At 35.4% G+C, this 22,895-nt stretch overlaps 1 protein-coding gene across 1 annotated transcript in view; it reads left to right on the top strand.

The window, feature by feature from the left end:
* Positions 1-7,841, top strand: part of LOC136031398 (dual specificity tyrosine-phosphorylation-regulated kinase 2-like) — a 93,036-nt gene extending 85,195 nt beyond the window's left edge. Inside the window, exon 4 of the mRNA XM_065710942.1 lies at positions 1,560-7,841. Within this exon, the coding sequence (XP_065567014.1) occupies positions 1,560-2,164 (605 nt within the window). The 3' untranslated portion in view covers positions 2,165-7,841. The remainder of the gene's footprint in view (positions 1-1,559) is intronic.
* Positions 7,842-22,895: the final 15,054 nt, after the last annotated feature.

Consider the following 22,895-nt stretch of genomic DNA (forward strand, 5'->3'; position numbering starts at 1 on the left):
TCTTGAAGTTCCCAAACTAGCAAAACCGGGACAGACCGACAGAATTTGCGATCGCTATATGTCACTTGGTTAATATCAAGTGCCAAAAAACAGAATTTTGATACCATTATATACATCAAATTTTTATGCTGATTTTAAATTATAGGTTTTATCAAGTTTAGTTTTACCCATTAAAAGTTAGCAAACCTGAGAAAATTGTCTTATTTTCGACAAAAGGGGGAAACACTCCCTGTCAGGTTCAAAATTTGTACTTAAGTGTAAAGAACGAGGTATTGATGAGGGGGCGAACCCCCTCATATGCGCAGTAAAAATATACGTTCGTTACTTAAGCTAATTTTTAAGTTATGTATATTTGTTACTAATAAAAACGTTCGTAAATAGAATTAAAAGTTTGAGTGGCCTTTTTAAGCAACAACAAAAATTAGAGGGCGACTAGGCCCCCTCCCCCGTTCCCTTATTTCTCAAAATCGTCTGATGAGAACTTGGAAAGCTATTTAGCCAAAAAAAAAGTAAAATTAATATGCAAATCTCGTTGTAAATATTCATGTCCCGTGAGCCAAAATTAAAACCTGCATTAATTCAAAAACGTTCAGAAATTAAATAAAAAAAAATAATTTCTTTAACTGAAAATAAGGAGCGGCATTAAAACTAAAAATGAACAGAAATTAGTCCGTGTATGAAAGGGGCTGTCCCCTCCTCAATGTTCCGCTCTTTACGCCAAAGTTAAACTCTTTCTATCCAATCAAGAAAAAAAACATCATTTTCAAATTTTTCAAATGACAAAAGAGAGCCCTACGTATTTGAAACAGTCTCATTGGATTTGTAGGAAATGACGAACAAAACATGCATTTAAGGAATCATTTTGATTATTTCTTTTTTTACCTGGCTTAGAAGAACTAGTTTTTTCTTACCTTATTTCTAGCTATAAAAAACGGTCGAAATGTTGAAGCACTCAAATCTAAGATTTAAAATACACTCGATCGATCAGTTCAGTCTGTTTTACCCTGTGTTTCATGCTCAATTTTACCAACAATGTGCTTCACTAGAATGAAATTGTCCATGGTTTAAATGGTATTTGTATAGATCTAGGTCTCAGTTGTTTGCTGAAATCTGTTTTGCAGCCAGGATCGGATTTCCTGTTTTTAAAAATGGAAATGGCAATGCCGTAAAAGTAGTTTTGGCCAGAGTATAGCTTCAATTGTTAGGTGTAGTGTCTGTAGATAAGAGAATTGTTCATTTAGCATTGTTAGTAGGCTCTTGCAGTAATTTTTGTTAGTGGGTGGAAAAAGGACTATAATGCTAGAGCTTTAATAGAAGAAAGCACGAGGTTTTGGCACCTGGGCTTCTCTTGTCTATTTTCGTATCATATAAAGTCGTATTTAAAAAAAAAAAAATATGTTGTAATACTGCTTTTTTGTTCTCTCTACTTAGCCTGATTAGAATGTGTTATTTGGGTTTCGTGTGGTTTTGTAAGCCTAACCTTGGGTGAACGGTTCAGTGGTTCGATTAAGTAGTTTGGGGTCAATAAACACTAAAATGTGGTTTATTCTATTTTTCAGGAAAAACGAACAAATCTACCAGCTCGTCATCGGAAGTGATAATCGATGGTGAGTCGTCCACTGACCCCTTGTCCGACATGTCTGAAGATGAAACACTCTTTATGGATTTTATTAACAGATGTTTGGACTGGGATCCACAGACTCGGATGACTCCCGAAGAGGCTCTAAGACATAGCTGGCTAAGAAGGCGTCTTCCACGACCACCTTCGGAAAAAAGTGTAACAGAATCGTCTACTCCTCCTCGGATTGGAACGTACATGGGAGTTAGTAACAGTGCCAATAGTAGTATAATTTCGAATAGTGGAGAAGATCCTAATAACCCGGACATTATTATAATTGGTGGCAACATCAATGGCACAGCTGTTGAAACAACTGGCTCTACTAGTGGATCAATGTCGAGTATTCCTGCGGCCGTATCAAAAACAATAATTGTGCCGGCCAGTGGACATTCCATGGTAACGCGTAGTTTTGCGCGCCGTGCATTGTTCAGCGATACAAATGGTCATAGTGTTAGCACGGACAATTTGGTATGTAGCGGTGCAGCTAAGCAGAATCGATTTACTTTGGATGGATCTAAGTTGCCTAGCCTGGGTCTTCAGTCCTAATCAAAGCCTAGTTTTGTGCAATTAAAAAAAATATATATAGATAGATAACTTAAATCCGGCACGATGAAGTGAAAGCCTATTTTAAGTGTGACGGAATATTGAATAGGTGGTTTTATTTTGAATAGGGTCATTTGAACTTTTGTTTTGAGTCTGAGTAGCTTGTTTTTCAATGTCATGTCTTCTTCACATCTGAGCAATGTAACAGTAAATTAAAATGACCCGTAGAAGTCGTGCTTGGTTTCTGTTTTTTTTTTTTTTCTCATATATTTGATCTCGATCCTGGAAAAGTCTCTTTCCTTGCACTATGCTGTCGAACGCTACTATCATTACTCAAAAAAAAAAACTGTTGGATGAAAACCTAAGAGCTATAGAAGAATTAGAACTAGTGTACATTAGCCAACACTTCCCTTTTTTTTTTTTTTTTTTTTTTTTTTTTTTTCTGTTCAGAGTCTTAAGCCAAAACGTAAACTAAATAACATCTTGAAAGATTTTCAAAATTGACTAGTTGTTTCGTTCCAGCAAATTAAAAATTTCGTTTCATTACCTTCCTCTTTGATTCAAATAAGTGTGATTAAAACTATTTACCCATTCACACCATTGTTGTCAAAATATTCCTGTAACATCTCAATTCATTTTTCTTTATCCAGCATTATTTACTGCACCGATAAGTAGACCTTTCCATTTTGTTCGACTATGTCTAAGAAAAGAACAGTTTAAAGTCTGTTATATCTCATGATAAACAAGATTAACAAAAGCTAGGATCAACAAACTATACTTTCTAAAGTGTGTTTTATATTCTTACTTAAAAATAAGTAAAATAGCTTAAGAAAACTGACTTCTGATTATTTCTGGTAGATTTAAAAGGAAGAGTATCCGACCGTGAAAAAAAAAATCAAGGCATTGAAATTTGATCATAGAGAAAAAGAGAGATTATTGATTGTCCGTGTTATACAGTGTGCTTTAGTTCCATATAATGTGTTTTATGGGTTTTTTCCCAAGTTAGTCGCGTCATTCCTTATTTTTAGAGCAAAAAATATCCCACCTTTTTAAAATCGGCTAACTGTTACTTACTTTTATAGTGACAACTCTAGCTGGATAAGGGAATGCAATTTCTGTGTACACGAAGAAATCTGCATGGTTAAAACCTGATTGGTTCTTCTGTTGAAATATAAAGCCAGTAAAAAGAATGAAATATTTTTGAGTTTTAAAATATTTTACAAGTAAACTCTCTGTTTCTCTGTGGTTCTACATCAGAACTGTCTGTTATACGAATCCTCTAAACGATTTTGTATAAAGAACAGGTTTTTATATCTTGGATTTCGACAGTTGAGGGGCCAATTGTTGTGGTAGGATAGTTTCTTATTTAAAAGAACCCAGTTGTTGGTCAATGCTGAAGACTCACATGTTAGAAAACTGTATGCACGTTTAACGTGTAACACCTTTTCTTATAACCGGATTAACTGCACGGGAGGTCAGGATTTGGGAGCCAAAATTATTTTACATTTATGGGAGGTAATGTACATTCCCTTGGCGAGAGTAAAAAACAATTACAGACCAATTCAAGAAAAGGTCAGTTATTTTCTTTTTTTGTGGCATAGCATAAAAAGTGTGATATTTATTTTATTTTAACTGAAAAGCATCACGTGTTCCAAAAGCTTAAAGTTTTTTTTTCGTCTTTTCTAATGATGCAGCAGACTGCGTAATAAAATAAAAAACGCATTCAAGAAGTATGTACATAGATAGCTCTCTATCAATTAAAGTGGATTTTATGGAACGAAACATTAATTTTTTTATTGAAATCCAAAATTTACATTTTTTTTAGCTTTAGCCTTAAGGCAATAGCGGATATAGTTGAGTAATAGGTCTCATGCCTTAGGTTATTTCATGATAGTTTTATTCTCTCTATAGTGCGTTCGCATTTTTTGAATCCCGAAATTCCTGTTTTAATTTTAGATGTACACAATTGAGTTTAGGTACGATTATGTAGTAAGTTTTAGTTTTTCCTTCAGTCTGCTCAAACAATTGTAAATATTGATAATTTCAGTTGGTGACAATAAGAATTTTTTCTTCTTTTATAACATAATGATTGGAACCTATTTATGAACACAATTCTTATCAAATTAGAATTGTTGTAAACTCATGGGATTCCTCTTATTAAGTTTCGTCATTAAGGCATATTGGTTTTGAATCTTGCCTTTAAACCGTGACTTCCGGAGGAACTGTTCCCAAAATTCAAGTGTTTTTTTACCTTTTAGAATACCACTATTTTTAGTGGTACAATTTTAGGAAAATTTAGGTTTTAGTGGCCAGATTTCTTTTTTAGGTTTAGCATAGGCGTATTTTTTGTCTTTCATAGGGGTCGTTTTTGACCAAATTTATTGTATTTTTTAATTAACAACGGTCTGATTTGATTGAAGTTCAGGTTAGTTTTCTCTTTTGGCGTCAGAGTTCTTCTCTGCGTAATAACGGAATGTCAAAAATCGGGCATCTTTGATCCAAAACCTGGTCATCAAATTTATGGTACATTTTAATTAATACTGTCTTTTGTAAACAAGAAAACATTGAAAAGTAATTCTAAGTAATTTATATCCTTATTTGGTGTGCTGAAGACTAAAGAAAATTGATAGTTTTTGAATGTCAAACACTGGTGCCTTTGCTGGGAAAGAAGAAAAGTGTTCTCCTATGCTTGAGCCCAGACATACATGGGGAAGGGTGTGATTCAAAAATAAAAAGATAATTATTTGATAACTTGGATAAAATTGTCCTGAATTCCAGGAAAATTAAGGACTCCAGGGGCCTGGGGCGGAGACCTCCGTGCCAGTCCCCGCTTGAACCATGGTGCACACCTGAAGTTTTAAACTAAGAGGTACAATTTGGCGCTGCATCATATTGTAAGCTAAGTCAATCGTTCACCGATCAGTAATGCTTAGCTTCTATCTGATTAGTCTGAAATTGATTCATTGTATAGAATATGTGCCAATTATTGGTTCTATCTGACCAATATCAGGCCAAAATTATCAATTCCCCTGTTGGCAACTATTTCATCATTTTATGTCAAGTAGGGGTTAGATAACACGGCAAATGAACATTTTTAATTCTTTTGAATTGTTATGTTTTTGAATGTAGGGGAAACAGAAATCGTGGAAGGAATCTCTCCCCCTCCTGTTTGCAGACAAGACCTGGGCATTTGGATTGAACTTTTGCAGTTTGTTGGGTTGAATTTGACGAAAAAGGCTCGCCCTATGACGCAATCAAGTGTATTGGCAAGAATTGATTAGTAAGTAATTCAAAACAGTGTTAACTTTATTTTATAAAAAATTTTCAGTTGAGGTTTGATTATACCTGTTCAAGCCGGAGACGGGGTGCATATTTGAAAAACTACTTATAAAGTTCATAAGTTTTAACATAAATTGTACTTGGGTCATGTATCATACGTTATTCTGGGTGCTAGGCATATCCCCCTCCCCCCATGTGAAATTGAGCAGCCATAGAGAAAGTTTGACATTTAAAAACAGGAATTTCCAAAATATAAGCCTGATATGTGGTGTAGAACTGGGGTTGACAACCTCTGACCCCCGTATTTTTTTAATAAAGTTTAAATGCACATTCTAATCATTTTCTTAACAAAATTTCTCTTAATATTCATTACAAAACTGTTTTAAAATGAAACTATCATTGACCCAAGCGTCCCTTTACTATTCACATTATGGTTGGTTTTGACGCGGAGCCGGAAAAGCTTGCCCGTCTGTGGTGTTCTATAGTATTTATTTTCACATTCCTATTTTATTTTTTTTAATTTCATGTTTCTGGGGTCTGAGTTATAATAGCTGGGTAAGATAAGGTAAACGCTTGGGATTTGGGGTTGACATAAACCCTGAAGGCAAACTTCTTAGATACATCGAAGCTTTTGAACAATATACATCTCAAAATCTTAACTCTATATCATAGAGGTTAGAAGAGGCCCGAGTAGCTGAAAAGGAACTAAGGGAGAGGTGGATTGTCCTCTAGTACCTTTTGGCCTTAAAAAAAGGCACTAGAACTTTAAATTTTCTATCTAATTAGCCCCCTCTCGGGTTTCTAAGAAAGTCACTTCGATCAAAAGTGGGTGGAAAAAAACTTTTCGGGCTGCATTTTGTGGGAAAGCAGTGGTTTTGTTTATTCCTTCTGTATCGGGGTCCCCTTAGCCCAAAGTTTCATTTAACTTTCAGGAAAAAAAAATTCGGCCCTTTTTAAGTGACCTTTACAAGAGGAACTTAATTTGAAAGTGGCCGATCCTTTGAATGATTCTTTCTTCATTAGTCTCCTTGGCACTATGACTTACGACTGTAAGTTTCAAATTGACCAGAAAAAAAATTCAATGCTCATTTCTGGGGCTTAATCCATGCTCCTTCCCATAGCTTAATCTTTAGATTCCTCTTTTCAAATATTAATTAGTAAAAATCAATATTGTAGAATATTCGACATTACATACTCTACCTATATTTGGAATATGGGTAGATTATTCCAAAATTCCTTCAGTATTTTTATTTGTCATACTTTCCCTGTCGTGGCTCAATTTTACATGGTATGGAATTTTACAAGGGGGTGGGAGAATTTCCTGGGCCTTATTCTGAACCATCTGTTTAATTTTGTGATAGCAACATCAGAATTTGCATAAATAGTTAATTATGTCTGCATACGGTAAGATGAGGGTAAAGAATCCCTTTCTGGAGTTATTCATATTTCCACATGAGAAGATCTAGAGGAAGGCTTTAAAATGGACGACGATTTGATTCATGGCCAAAGGTTATTTTCAACTTGCAGTTCCCATCCCCAAATAACAAACCCTCTGGAAGAATTTTGGTTTAAGACATAATTTATTTATTCATATGTAAGTCCATTTGCAAAAGACGCTATGATGTGCAGAAGTTAATGCCTTGGTGTACTACGTATTTTTGGGTTTTTGCTGAAAGGGCCAAACTTTATATGACGCATTACTCTATCCTCGTCCCTGGAATTTGCCTTAAATCTGTTTATTGCAAGTGTATTTATGTTGTAATAGACGAATCACCAAAATCAACCACCTTGGTGGGTGGGGATATACAGTTACATACACAGGCATTTACTTGAGGGTCGGCAGATTGGTTTAAACCGCTTACAACAAGGCAAATTACACAGAAAGTAACAAGGTGTGTAAATAATAAAACAAAAATAATGACGTTTAAGGCAGGGGCTGGACTCGGAGGATCTTCTAGATATACGTCTGGAGCGCGGGATGTCTGAAGGGTGAAACGGGACATCCAAAAAGAGGGCTTAGTGGAGGGGTAATAACAAGTCAGGCTGCACATTTTTACATATTAAAATAAAACTCTGTAAGAAGGCAGGGCAGTTTCATTATATTAAAAAAAAATACACACCCGTTTCGTCGTATTGAAGGTTATGACCCAAGGCAGGGACAAACCAACCCGTTTTTGACAGTCCCTCAGACCGTTGTTGAAAGGAAGTAAGACGCCATTGTTTATATTTGAGGCTAGACCAGAGCCATAGTTTGGAGCATCCTAGAAACATTTTTAAATTGTGTCCTCGTCAACAAGAATTGATTTTTGTGTGTGCTTGAATTTTAAATATCAGTTTTGGCTGAGAAAGCCAAGTGTTCTTTTTTTGTGTAAAACTCGTAAAAATAAAAATCGAATTCGGATTTCGCAATCCTTGTCTTGAACTGTACTCGCTTTCTGTTATAATTTTGTGCGGAGGGGGTTCCCACTTTCTGAAATAACGTCCGCCATTTGCCTCTGCTAAGCGTAGCGGAACTGTGCGGTACACTTGTCGGTCTGATATACACCAGGTGGCGGAAAGTGGGTGCCCTTTCGAATCAGCCTGTTTTGTAGCAATACTTTGAAATTTTTTGGTGGGGTTTCATATTTTATTTTTTTATTGTCATTATTGAATTAGGATAGTCTTTGGTAATAGTTTGACTGACCGTATATCAAACAATAAGCTCCACGAAAAATGGTGTTCAATCCCAGTTTCAATGGCTATAAGTAAAGAAAGTTTGAGATTGCTAGGCCATGTTTTAGGAGGAAGGATGGCAGATTGTCAAAGATTATGATTTTTAACTATTCATCCGGGGCCAAATGTAAAGCAGTTGTCGTCCCCGAATGGGGCTAGAAAAGGTCGTAAGGGAAGAATTCAAAGGCAATTTGGACTTTATGGGAGGGGACAAAGAGTAAAGTTGTGTAGATTAGGTTGGATGAAGAGCGTTTTCAGCTCTGTTGGGGTCAGGTGGTTGGCTCAGCAGTAAGTTGTTAGTAGTAGTAGTAAATCTACTAATTGGTGTTATTCGTACCGTATTTTAATTAGTTTCGAAATTATTATCGTTCCAAAAGCTGTGTTTTTTCAACACTTAAAAGAGGGTCACAAAATATTATTTCAGCCCTGCAACTTATTTTTTCGTAATTAAAACCTTGATATTTGTAAAGCTAATAAGATAACTGACATTTGACGAATGGTGTTATCGCATGTCTATCTATTTTTTCTATAGATTTGACGGCAAAACAGACTTCAAGCATCAAGACAGGAGATATTTTAATATGAAAGCTCCATTTCATTCTAAAGCATCTTTTGTCCCATTGAAAGCTCTTAAGTTTTAGACTCAGCTCATAAAATTGCCCGTCAAGTCAAAATACATTCACTGAAGGAACAAAAAGTTTTATGCAAGATGAACTCCGAATAGCTAAAATCCTGCTCAAACTTTGATTCATTTTATTGCAATATAGTAATTTTGGATTGTAATGGCTAAAATCTGTTTTTAAAGAAGATAGGTTCGGGCTTTGGACCAAATGAGATGGACAATTTTTCCCTATTTTGGACTATTAAAAAAGGTAGATTTTGTACACTTCAATAAACGCGATATTTTTAAGAATGAAACCAGCCACTTATGTATTTGAATCTCTTGTCAATAGCATAGCTGAAGGTAAGCGTGGCCCAACCAATTTCCCCTCCACCCAAGAACGGGTGTACACTTTATTCGCAATAGTTGCTGATCATTGGTCTCTTTCAGGTCGGATTTCTGTACATCAATATAGTTCCTTTTTCATGCCCATGTTCATCGCTCAGAGGCACGGAGGCCTTCAAGCCGTGGCTAGCGTTTGAGCGTTGCTGCTCTAGCGGTAACCCTCCGCTACACATGTACCAACAATATATTTCCTTTTTCATGTCAAACTCCATCAGGCCCATGTTCACTGCTTAAGGCCGTTGAATGTTTAGCCTATTTATCTAGCGGTAATCAATCGCTAACCGTATACCAACAATATAGTCTTTTTTTCACGCCCATGTTCATTGCTCAGAGGCACGGATGCCTGATGCCGTGGCTCGTTTAGACCATTGCTCTAAACAAGCCACGAACCAAGGTTTTACAAATTCTTTAAATAAACTAATAAATACTAGACAGTCAGACCCTCATTCCATCTGGCCTATGCCCGCCGCTTAAAGTATGGATATATTGACAATATCTTCCAATATATAGGCAAATTTGGCTAGATATATAGGCAAATTTGGACTGTATATAAACAATTTACCTTCGTCAGTTATAATCGACAATTGTCAATTTGGCAATTATAATTGCCAAAAAGGCAAGGTAGAATCTCCAACAGGTTGAACCCACCGTGAATTAGCATGAGAGGGTTGACTCTAGTTCAGCACTGTGGAGTGACATGCATGAGAGGAAAATTTTCAAGTAAGTCAGCCCGTAGTAGTCAACCTGCGTGTGTTTCCCAGCGAGAACCTCCAACAGGTACGACTCTAGTTCGGCATTTGTGAAGGGACACGCATGCACGGAGAGGTTTAGCATAAATGGGAGACAGTAACAACGGCAATCAAAGGGGTAAAATTAACCTTGACTGGGCTGCCCACTTAATTGAACAATCTGTCTTGGCTTTTTTCTACAATTGGCCATGACTTTGACTTTTCCCACAACTATTCCCTTTTTTTAAATTCTCGCATACCATCCTTTTTGGACCTTAACCACTGGTTGATCCAGTGAGTATCAACCTGATGGTAAGTGTGGTAAAACTGGAACAAATTCTTCAAACATCGATATTTCTGTGAGAAAATAGGATTCACAATTAGAAGCAAAGCCTGTGTGGAAAATATAGTATCTCTTCGAGCGTCTTCCTCAAATACCTTGCTAACACACTATTGGCCTTCCCAATTAATTTTTCGTAAATGATATTGGGATTTCTCGCATTTAAATTGGTTTTTGTTTTGCCTTTTCATCCGACACGAGCGGAATGTTTCTTGTCGTGCTACTTGATGGGCATGGTAAACGATAATAAACACCGACAGAAGTAGAATACCAGTTGAAATTGAAAGTTGAAGTGCCAAAAGTTTAGGATCTGTTATTTGAAACTTCTTACGAAGAGCCAAGATTTGTTAAGAAGAGAACCGGAGGTCAATTTAAAACAATCGTTCTCAAGGTTTAGCTGCACAATTCTATAAGAATATTGTTTTAGTTAAAAAAGAAAAGAAAAATGATGTTAATGCTGCCAACAACTTGGTGCTAGACTTATTTCCCTCCAGAAAAGTATCCCTTTTCCCTGTGGAAAGATCCCTCCCACATATAAAACGGAGCAACCGCTTCGAAAATAAGACCATCAAAAATAATGAAGAAAATAAGGAATTTTTGAATATTCAACCTATATTCCCAAATACCGGGCAGAGTGAGTGGTGTTGAAGAGGGGTATTTTTTTTATGTCACTTGGTATTAACCAAGTGACATATAGCGATCGCAAATACTGTCGGTCTGTCTGTCCAGGTTTTGCTACTTCAGACATTTCCAGGCAAGCTAGGACGATGAAACTTGGCAGGCGTATCAGGGACCAGATCAGATTAAATTAGAAATAGTCGTTTTCCCGATTTGACAATTTGGGGGGAGTGGGCGGTCGGTTAATTCGAAAAAAACAGAAAAAATGAAGTATTTTTAACTTACGAACGGGTGATGGGATCTTAATGAAATTTGATGTTCTAAATCCCGACCAGATCCGGTGACATTGGGGGGAGTTGGAGGGGGGAATCTAAAATCTTGGAAAACGCTTAGAGTGGAGGGATCGGGATGAAACTTGGTGGGAAAAATAAGCAGAAGTCCTAGATACGTTATGGACATAACCGGAACGGATCTGCTCTGTTTGGGGGGGGGGGAGTAATTCGGAAAAATTAGAAAAAATGAGGTATTTTTAACTTACGAAGGAGTGATCGGATCTTAATGAAATTTGAAGTTTGGAAGGATATCGTGTCTCAGAACTCTTATTTTAAATCCCGACTGGATCCGGTGACATTGGGGGGAATTAAGGGGGGAACCTAAAACCTTGGAAAACGCTTAGAGTGGAGGGATCGGGATAAAACTTGGTGGGAAAAATAAACACAAGTCCTAGATACGTGATTGACATAACCGGAACGAATCCTCTCTCTTTATGGGAGTTGGGGGGGAGTGTAATTCTGAAAGAATTAGAAAAATTAGGTATTTTTAACTTACGAAGGAGTGATCGGATCTTAATGAAATTTGAAGTTTGGAAGGATATCGTGTCTAAAAGCTCTTATTTTAAATTCCAAGTGGATCCGGTGACATTGGGGGGAATTGAGGGGGGGGACTAAAATCTTGGAAAACGCTTAGAGTGGAGGGATCGGGATGAAACTTCGTGTGAAAAATAAGCACAAGTCCTAGATACGGGATTGACATAAAAGGAACGGATCTGCTCTCTTTGGGGGAATTGGGGGGGGGATTCATTCTCAAAAATTAGAAAAAATGAGGTATTTTTAACTTGCGAAAGAGTGATCGCATCTTAATGAAATTTCATATTTAGAAGGACCTCGAAACTCAGATATCTTAATTTTTTTATCCAACGGGGTTCAGTGTCATTAGGGGGGGGGGGGCAATAAAAAGTTAAGTGACGCTAGTTTGTCATTGAATTTATTGTATAATTTCTTAATCCCCCCCCCTGCCCTTCTACAAATTGTAGAGATGGTGCGTAAAACAGATTTTATTGGTAATTTTATACCTTTATTAGCAATTTTAAACCTTTATTAGAAAACGCAAAAAATTCTTCTAGAAGAATACTTCTTAGGGTTCAAAATAATCACGGAATCACTTGACCAGCGTTTTTCAATGTGCTTATATATATATATATATATATATATATATATATATATATATATATATATATATATATATATATATATATATATATATATATATATATATATATATATATATAATGAAAAAAGAAATCACCAATGCAACAGCACAAACACATAAAAAAGAAAAAAAAAAACAAGACAGAAGGAGAAAAGGAAGACTGTTTTACTACATTAGTAATTATGTATATAATTACTAACATATATATATATATATATATATATATATATATATATATATATATATATATATATATGTATATATATATATATATATATATATATATATATATATATATATATATATATATATAAATATATATATACATATATATATATATATATATATATATATATATATATATATATATATATATATATATATATATATATATATTTATATATATATATATAGATTTGCTAATTTTTAGGACACAGCGTTAAATTATTGATTGAAGCACATGTTTCAACATCAACAAAAATAGGGCCCTAACCCGGTGCTTCCACTATCCATGTATTTTTCGAATGAAAATTTAGACAATTAAGGTTTTTAAGGTTCGTCTGTGCCCAATAAAATGAATAAATAGCAATTACGGATTGTGTGTTTTCTACAGCTTGTCTGAGACTGGTTTTCACGGCCAACCTGTTCCTATGACTACCAGCGTTGGACAATGATGGATCTATGAATCTGTTAAAGCTAGGGGTTTTCATGGCCTTGATTGGGTTGTTGAACTGTTTAACCTATGATGAACATTGTTCGTTTCCAAATGCTTTAAATACTTTTAATCTGTCCGCATTAGGTAGTGTTTATACTGCGTTTCAGCGAAATCATATTGTTTTATTGACGACGTTAAGTTGATCACGACTCACCAAGAAACAATTCTGATCGGTCCTAAAAACCTATAATTTAAGACCCATAATGTGTGCAAACTCTTAAGTGTGTTTCAGTGTTGACATGGGAAGTTTATCTCAAGGCTCCCACATATCGCAAAATAGTGTGGATTGCTCTGTTTTCTCATCTTTGTTGCTCTTGTCCTTCACAAGACCCTAAATTCACTCATTTTTTAGGAAATGCCATAATATTGCACAATCATCGGGGGGGAGGCTGGTTTGCTCACAAATAGGATTTACCAGGATTTCTCTACTCTCTGTCGCATGACTTTGCATCCCGGAGTCCACTTGTCTTGCCTTACCCACACTTCGGCCATGCTGTAATTTTTAGCACCACGTAAAGTAATTCCCCTCGAAAGGGTTGAAATCGTTTAAATGCAAGTGTGGGTTATTATATAAAAAATAAAATAATATATAGTTTAATTAGTTAGTAGGGTAGACTAAGTAAAGATTTAAAAAATATATTTTTTAAGAACGTAAAGAGAGAAACTGAAATCTAAAACTAACAACAACTATTGCTTTAAAGCAATAGTGTTCCGATTTTTTTTTTTCAAATAAAAAAATATTAGAAGAAATATATTTATAGTTCTGAAAAAATGATGAAATGAGAGAAATTTTTTCCCATGAGAAATCGGAAGAAGACTTGAGATCTCATGAGAGGTGGAACCCCTAAGCTGACTCCCATGTAATACGTTGGACTGCATGCCGCCTGATCTAGGCAGTGTAAAACCCTGAGCAGTTACTGGAGAAGGCCAAACAGTCAAGAAGGCCGATGGAGGAACTCTGGTCGTTGGACCGGGACAGAGAGACTTGGAGGTCAACAGTCGTTGCCTTATATGCCTCAGGGCACGGGAAGTCCTAAGTCTAAGCAAGTAAGTGACATGTCTTCGTATATTTTATTAAACATGGAAAGAATTGAAACTTTATTTAACTTTCAAAAGAAAGTCAATTTCGGAATGCGTCAACTAATATATCTGACTCCATACCTGTACTGGGCCCCTGCCAGTTCATAAAACATGTATGTTCAGGAACAGATCTATTTACTTGATACCTGTATTTTACGCAAGTACAGCAATATTTGTTTCTAATTCCTAGATTTAAGAGTTTCTTCGAATAGAAACCTATCACCACTCCACAGCCTGAGATTGCACGATATCTATTCCCCTAGCTTGGTGTACACCAGCTTCCATCAACTATAACACATGTCTCTACAGCTCCATTTGGGTGAATTTTCTCACCTGCTTCCAGTGCCATCCTTCGCTCGGTTTTCCCATTTTCGATAAGATAGTCATAGAGAACTTTTTCCAATTCTACGCAAATTTCTTTCTCAAATTTCGTAAAGACTTTTTGAGACGGGGTATTTATTCCAATGGTAGAGAAAAGTTCTTGAACCTGGGCGTGAGTCATTCCACCATTTATTGCACCAACCACTACCTCTTTGTTGACGCTTACTGTTCCTGTTTCTGTTTTGTGTTTCTTTCTGATAGTATTCACACTATCAAAATCAGTCCTTTTCCGTTTTTTGACTACGGTTTTCGTTGAGTCTTTTTTTTTAAGCCTTCTAGGAGCAAGGGGTTTTTCTGTGTGAATTGTGGCTTCCTCATGACATGATTCGCATTTGAAGATGAGTCTTGAGCGCAATTAAATAAAAAAAAACTAATTTTTTTAGCTGAAAGTAAGGAGCGACATTAAAAAACGAACAGAAATTACTCCGTATATGAAATGAGTTGTCCCCTCCGCAATCCCTCGCTCTTCACGCTAAAGCTTTTAATTGTTTTAAAAAGTAGAATTGTGGCAAAGAGTCAAACTTTAGCGTAAAGAGCGAGGGATTGCGGAGGGGACAACTCATTTCATATACAGAGTAATTTCTGTTCGTTTTAAGTTTTAATGTCGCTCCTTACTTTCAGCTAAAAAAATTAGTTTTTTTTTTATTTAATTTCTGAACGTTTTTGATTTAATGCATGTTTGGTTTTGGCTCTCCGCACATAAATTATAAAAATGAAATTTGTATATTAATTCTTTTTTGGCTAAATGGCTTTCTCTTAGTTTTGATCAGACGATTTTGAGAAATAAGGGGTGGAGAAGGAGGCCTAGTTGCCCTCCAATTTATCGGTTACTTAAAAAGGCAACTAGGACTTTTAATTTTTAACGAACGTTTTTATTACTAAAAAATATACGTAACTTAAGAATTAACTTACGTAACAAACTTTCATAACGTTATATTTTTATCATGTATACGAGGGGGTTTGTACCCTCGTTAATACCTCGCTCTTTACACTAAATCGTAAGTTTTGTCCCAATTCTTTAAGAATGACCCCTGAATCAGAAGGGCCGTAGAATAAATGGTTGAAATTACTAAAAATACTTTAGCATAAAGAGCAAGGTATTTATCTCCTCCTAAATACCTCGCTCTTTATGCTAAAGTATTTTTAGAACCCCTCATATGCGTAATAATCTCTGTTCGTTTTAAGCTTCAATGCTACTTCTTCCTTTCATTTGAAAAAACATTTTCATGTTTATTTTTCATTGTTTTCTTATAGTAATGCTAGAGAATCCTGCGCCCTTATCATTGAATTTTTCTTCCCCCATGACAGATTCCTCGAAGGAAAGATCCTCCAACATAGCCCCCTCACCTCAGCCCCACCCCCAAACAAAATAAAATCCCCCTGAAAACGTCTGTACACTTCCCAATAACCATTACTATATGTAAACACTGGTCAAAGTTTGTAACTTGCAGCCCCTCCCCCAGGGATTGTGGGGGAGTAGGTCACCCCCAAAGACATAGTTATTATGGTTTTCGACTATGCTGAACAAAATGGCTATCTCAAAATTCTGATCCGTTGACTTTGGGAAAAAATGAGCGTGGGAGGGGGCCTAGATGCCCTCCAATTTTTTTGGTCACTTAAAAAGGTTACTAGAACTTTTCATTTCCGTTAGAATGAGCCCTCTTGCGACATTCTAGGACCACTTGGTCGATACGATGACCCCTGGGGAAAAGAAAAAAAAAAAGAAAAAAAAAACAAACAAATAAACACGCACCCGTGATTTGTCTTCTGGCAAAAAATACAAAATTCCACATTTTTGTAGATAGGAGCTTGAAACTTCTACAGTAGGGTTCTCTGATACGCTGAATCTGATGGTGTCATTTTCGTTAAGATCCTAGGACTTTTAGGGGGTATTTTCCTAAATAAGGCAAATTTTCTCAGGCTCGTAACTTTTGATGGGTAAGACTAAACTTGATGAAATTTATATATTTAAAATCAGCATTAAAATGCGATTCTTTTGATGTAGCTATTGATATCAAAATTCAATTTTTTAGAGTTTTGGTTAGTATTGAGCCGGGTCGCTCCTTACTACAGTTCGTTACCACGAACTGTTTGATCCAGCTCTATGTTCTTTAGAAAACATCATATTTGAAACCAAATTGATGCCTTGGCACCTGTAAATAAAATGCTAATTGGTTGTGAGGAAGTAAAATAGTAAAGTAGCGGTTTTATTGTTTTGGTAGAAAGGAAAGTGCTATAGCTTCAAAAAGGATAGGTAGTATGTAGAGTAGTGAGGGATGTAGGGTAATTAAAATATGAAATAAAATATAAAATATAGCTAGAAATGGGTGAGAAGTGGAAATTATACGATCTAACCGAAAGTTTGTTGTATTTCATTGTCAGATTAAACCACCCAATTTTATTTATGTATGTAACCAAGCCAAAAACTGTCCTGGAACTACCAATCAGGAAAGCCAAGTATTTCAAAACTTTACAAAATCCTTTGGGGCATGACAGGATATGCCCTCTAAACAGACCCGTGTCGATTTACCAAATTCCAACGGAAATTACTAACCAAATTCCAAGAAAAATTAAGTCTCACTTGACTCCCTAAAATCAAATTCAAAGTAAAAATCCGTGCCCCAAATTCAGTTGCATCTCAACTATTATTTAAATTTTTATTCGAGTAATTCACGAAGTTCTTATTAGTACGATTAAAAATACCAATATGCTTCTATGAGTTAGGAGGATCAAATTAGCTAGTTTATTTCTCAAATCCTTTAAAGCCTTTGCGGACATTCTTTCAGAACCTTTATCCGTACTTTTTAATGATTAGATAAGAAAACAAGTATTTTAAATGAAAGTAAGGAGCAACATTAAAACTTAGAACGAACAGAAATTATCCCGTATATGAAAGAGGCTGTTTCCTCCTCAACGCCCCACTCTTTACCCTAAAGTTTGACTCTTTCTCTCAACTCTACTGTTTAATACTGTAAAAACTTTAGCGTAAAGAGCGGGGCGTTGATGAGGGAACAGGCCCTTTCATATACTGGGTAATTTCTGTTCGTTTTAAGTTTTAATGTTACTCCTTCCTTTCATTTAAAAAAATTCGTTTTTTATTTAATTTCTGAACGTTTTTTTAGTTAATCCATGTTTTGATTTCGGCTCTGCGCAAATGAATAATTAAAACGAAATTTGAATTTTTATTTTTTTTGGCTAAACGGCTTTCTCATAATTTTGATCGAACGATTTTGGAGAAAAATGAGCGGGGAAGGAGGCCCAGCTGCTCTCCAATTTTTTGCTACTTAAAAAGGCAACTAGAGCTTTTAGTTTTTTACGATGGTTTTCATTAGTAAAAATATCCGTAACTTACGAATTAGCTTACCTAACGAACTTCTATATTCGCAGGTACCTATTACGTATATAAGGGGGGCTCGCCTACTTGTCAATACCTCGCTCATTACACTAAAGCTTAAATTTTGTCCTAAATCCTTAAGAATGACCCCTGAATCACAAAGGCCGTAGAATAAATAATTGAAATTACTAAAAAATACTTTAGCGTAAAGAGTGAGAGATTAGGAGGAAATGAACTCCTTATATGTGTAATATTTTTTGTTTGTTTTATGTTTTACCGCTGGTCCTTACTTTCAGTTGAAAACACTTTTTCATATTTATTTTTTCATTGTTTTTTTAAATCATGCTAGAAAATCCTGCCCCCTGCCATTCATGGAAAATTTTCCTCCCCATGACAAATTCCTCCATGGAGAGTTTCCCCAACATAACCTCCTCTTCTCAACCCCTCCTTCCAACCAAAAAATCCCACTGAAAACGTCTGTACACTTCCCAATAATCATTACTATGTGCAAACACTGGTCAAAGTTTTTAACTTGCAGCTTCTCCCATGGGGACTTTGGGGGAGTAAGTCGTCCTGAAAGACATAGTTATAAGGTTTTTCAGCTATGCTGAATAAAATGGCTATATCAGGATTTTGATCGGACGACGTTTGGAAAAAATGAGCGTGGGAGGGGGCCTAGGTGCCCTCCAATTTGTTTGGTCACTTAGAAAGGGCGCTAGAACTTTTCATTTCCATTTGAATGAGCCCTCTCGCAAAATTTTAAGACCACTGGGTCGGTACAATCACCCTTGGAAAAAAGAATTAAATAAATAAACACGCATCTGGGATTTGTGTTTTGGCAAAATATACAAAATTCTACATTCTTGTAGATAGGAGCTTGAAACTTGTACAATAAGGTTCTGTGATACGCTGAATCTGATGGTGTTACTTTCTTTAAGATTAAATGACTTTTAGGGGGGTTCCCCCATTTTCGAAAATAAGGTAAATTTTCTCAGGCTCGTAACTTTTGATGGGTAAGACTAAACTTGATGATGAAACTCACATATTTAAAATCGGCATAAAAGTGCGATTCTAGAGATGTAACTCTTGATATCAAAATTCTGTTTTTAGAGCTTTGGTTACTATTGAGCCGGGTCACTCCTTACTACAGTTCGTTACCACGAACTGTTCGAAATTACCTCTACTGGTAAGTTCGCTTTATGTTGGAAATAAAATGATAAAAAGAAGTTTTTTAACTGAAAGTAAGGAGCAAAATTAACGAACAGTAATTACTCCGTATATCAAAGGGGCTTTTCCTCCCTCAACACCTTGCTCTTTACGCTAAAGTTTGACTCTTTTTCTCAAGTTTACTTTTTAAAACAGTAAAAAACTTTAGCGTAAGGAGCAGAGCGTTGAGAAGGGAGAAAACCTTTTAATATACGGAGTAATTTCTGCTTGTTTTAAGTTTTAATGTCGCTTCTTACTTTCAGTTAAAAAACTTGTTTTTTTTCATTTTATTTCTGAATGTTTTTGGATTAATACATTTTTTTTGTGTTTTTTTTTTCTGTTTCTCTGTTTGCCATTCTGGCATGTCCAATGAATTGTGGGACAGAATAGAGGCAGTTCAAAAAACGTGTCTAAGAGTTATTTTCAAACAGGGTAAAGGGCCTTACATTTCCCTTCTTCGGAGAGCAAATCTAGTCACCCTTAAGGAAATGAGAGTACAAATTTCCTTATTATTTTGCCAACAATATCGTGCATAATCCTTGTACTACTTCTCTTTTCCCTAGTGAATATTTACCCACCCGCCACGTCAGGGGCGGATCTAGGATTTTTTTTTGGGGGGGGGGGTGTACATGAAAGGTTACTCCGATAAACTTGTGGACAAAGAAATACCAGCAATTTAAAGGGAACTGTAACAATTTGTAAGTCGTGGGTAGGTAGTGGACATGGACTTTAATTTAATATAAAATCTGATGAGTTCTATTGAAATTAAAGTCAATTAGAAATATTGATACAAAAAAAGTAAGTTTATAAGAACCACCTCGCCATAAAACACAATTAAAAGGTTGTTCACCCTCTACAAAAAATAATATATTTAATCTTTTCTGCATAATTTTTAGCATTTGCACTTCTGGCGACTATAGCGAGTTACTTAAACTTTGTATTGTCAAAAAAAAATTAGTACCATATTTTGGTATCATACATTCTTTGGAACTAATTATTGATTAAACATTAAGTAATAGTTCGTTTGGTGGTGTAGCAGGAAAAATAGAACAAAGAAATAGAAATATAATGCTTTCTTATTGTTGCTATTAGCAGCGGATTAAGTCAGAATTTTAAATCTCCCCTTCTTACGAATGAAGATTTTCGCCTCCCAGTTGGCATTTGTGGTAATACGGACAGATCCCCTTGATAAACTTAAATTTAATTAAATACTTTTTGGGGACATGTGTCATTAATAAAAATCTAATAGAGACTGCAAAAAGTAACTGAAACCTTGTTTCAAACTTGTTTGCAAAAAGAAACAGCCTTGATAACTAAAAACTTACTAAAAACTCGACTATTAAAAACCAAATAAAAAAAAAATTCGTCCCTAAAAGAACCAGAGCAAGCGGTCCCAACCACAAATCTACTGCTATGTCAGGGGGAGGGTGCCCCCTGCATTCGCCACTGCCCCACGTTCTAATTCAACAAAAATCCCCCTTCTTGCCCAAATAAGAGTTTCCACTGAAAAATATAGAAGAACGTTCATCCTTCACATATTTGAAATTTTAAATTACTAACCCTTCGCTCTTATCGCTCCACTTTTAACTTGTAGTTTTAATGCTTATTTTGCAACTGCAAACTTTACAATTCTTGCAAGGTAAACTAAATTGTCATTTTGTTTAAATTTGTTTTCCCGGTTTTAATTTACGACTTTTTATGGTTTGACTTTTTTACTGATTGCAATTTTATGAGTTTAAACTGGTTTGATATTTATTACTGATTGGCATTCACCATTTTTTTAAATTTTTTTATTGACACTAAAATGTGAATTTGGCCCTTTTGGGCTTGTGATAGCCGTTTTTTAGAAATAAATCTTGTCTTGTCTAAACCGTAATTTGAAAATAATGTGATAGATAACCCGTGAAATATGACAAGAGAAGAGCCAGAACTTGAGTACGAAGATGAGATTGCTAAAGAAATAGCGAAACAACTGCCGATTATTCTATATAAGCTTTAAATTGTTGGTAAAACCAACAATAGTGAAATTAAACCAACCTAATTAGATACCGTCGGAGCGTTCTGTTGTTTTGGGATGAAAATATCTTTAAAAGTTATCGAACATTCTTTCTCTATAGCAGAAAAGACAATTATCAAGAATTAATAAGGTACAAGTTGTATTAATTGCAACCCAGAATAATTCCCCATCCTAATAATTTTGATAGCAGTAAATCAATGACGTAAAATGAAAGACAAAGAAAAACTTACATGTGGTGAATCACGAGCTTTTCATAATTCTCAAAAAGGTAAGGCAGATCCACAATCCAGCGTGAGCCTTTTAGAAGGTCTGACCCCAAATTTCTTCCAGAAGTGATAACTTTCAACACAAAAGGGGAATTTGTTCCAATGCCTTCGGAACTTGATTCGTCGTGAACCGAAGCATCCGTTAAATCTTCTAACATATATTTTGGTAAACGCGGTCTGCCTCTAGCCCGATAATTTAATTTCAACTTTTCACGATGGGCCTGCACATTTGGCAAATGGAGCCCTCGCATATTTCTTTTTTTTCCCATGTTACTGTGGTCAATAACAAGAACTATATAAGAACTTTATTAGGGTTTTGACCATTTTTATCGGGGTTCACTTACTAAGGGGTTGAATTGTTTCTTGGAAAGGCCTTGGACTTGAGACTGGTCATTTGACTGCTTTAGTATGGGTAATTTTTATTGGGGTTTATTTACCAAGGGGTTGGATTGTTTCTTGGAAAAGCCTTGGACTTGAGACTGGTCATTGACTGCTTTTGTAGTTTGCTTTGGTAGTTCTACAGCAAGACTCGGGTCTTGCTATAACAAATTTAAATATTCTGGGGACATTTTGTTTCGTTCATTAGTTATTTTGTTTCATTCATTAGTTATTAATTAGCTTGTTTCATATATTTTTAATTCTTATTTCAGTACGAAGATTATGCAAAATTGTACTTATACTACAATACATAAATTTGTCCTGAATTTATTTTAATTAAACCAAAACGATAGATCAATCTTTTTAAAATAAAACCATTGCTTCTTATTCGGCCCTTGTGCTGTGTTCAATTTATCTCCAGGATTAGACGCAGCTTATCCTTAATTATTTATACAATACAATTTTCTTATATATTCATTAACCGGCAGTTTGGTGTCTGCACCTTACTTCTTCTCTAGACTCTGTTTAAACAGGTTAGAACTAAATAATGCTTGACTGAATCGCTCCTGAACAATCCGAGTGGTTAGCCCCTTGGTGTAATTTTTGCATTCTTAGATGCTCCGATTACAGCTCAATCTAACCTTTTGAGGGGAAATTTTGATTTCGGAACACAAATATGTAAAGTATTTGAAGGGACTGCAGCCAGGAGGTATATATTATAGAAAAAAGTTTCTTATTGATGAATAGAAAATTTTTTGCTCTATTTTTTGATACCCCACAACAACAATGTCAAGCATAGCAATCTAGAATGTAAACCCGAAACAGGTTTTATAATTATTTTGGAATTATAAAAAAAATAATTGTCGGCTTTAAGATTTGATTATGCCAAAATATTCACCAGATTTTTTTACTTCTATTGACATAAAAACCGCCAAAATCACTAATTCAGGAACGTCAGGCAAACTCCAAATGTTTAACATGGGAGGTATAGGAAGATTCTTTGCGAGTCTGTCCTGCCTTAAGATGGCTAGGACGCGTTCTGTGGATGAAGAATAACATATCGTCAAAGATTGTCCTTTTCGGGCAGCCGTCTAGGTTAAAATTAAAAATTAATTTTTATTACTTAAATTGAATATTTATTTGAAATTGATTTAGAAAATCAATCTTAAAATTATTTTATTTAAAA

Source organism: Artemia franciscana, chromosome 1 (genome assembly GCF_032884065.1).
Source record: "Artemia franciscana chromosome 1, ASM3288406v1, whole genome shotgun sequence".
Classification (NCBI taxonomy): domain Eukaryota; kingdom Metazoa; phylum Arthropoda; class Branchiopoda; order Anostraca; family Artemiidae; genus Artemia; species Artemia franciscana.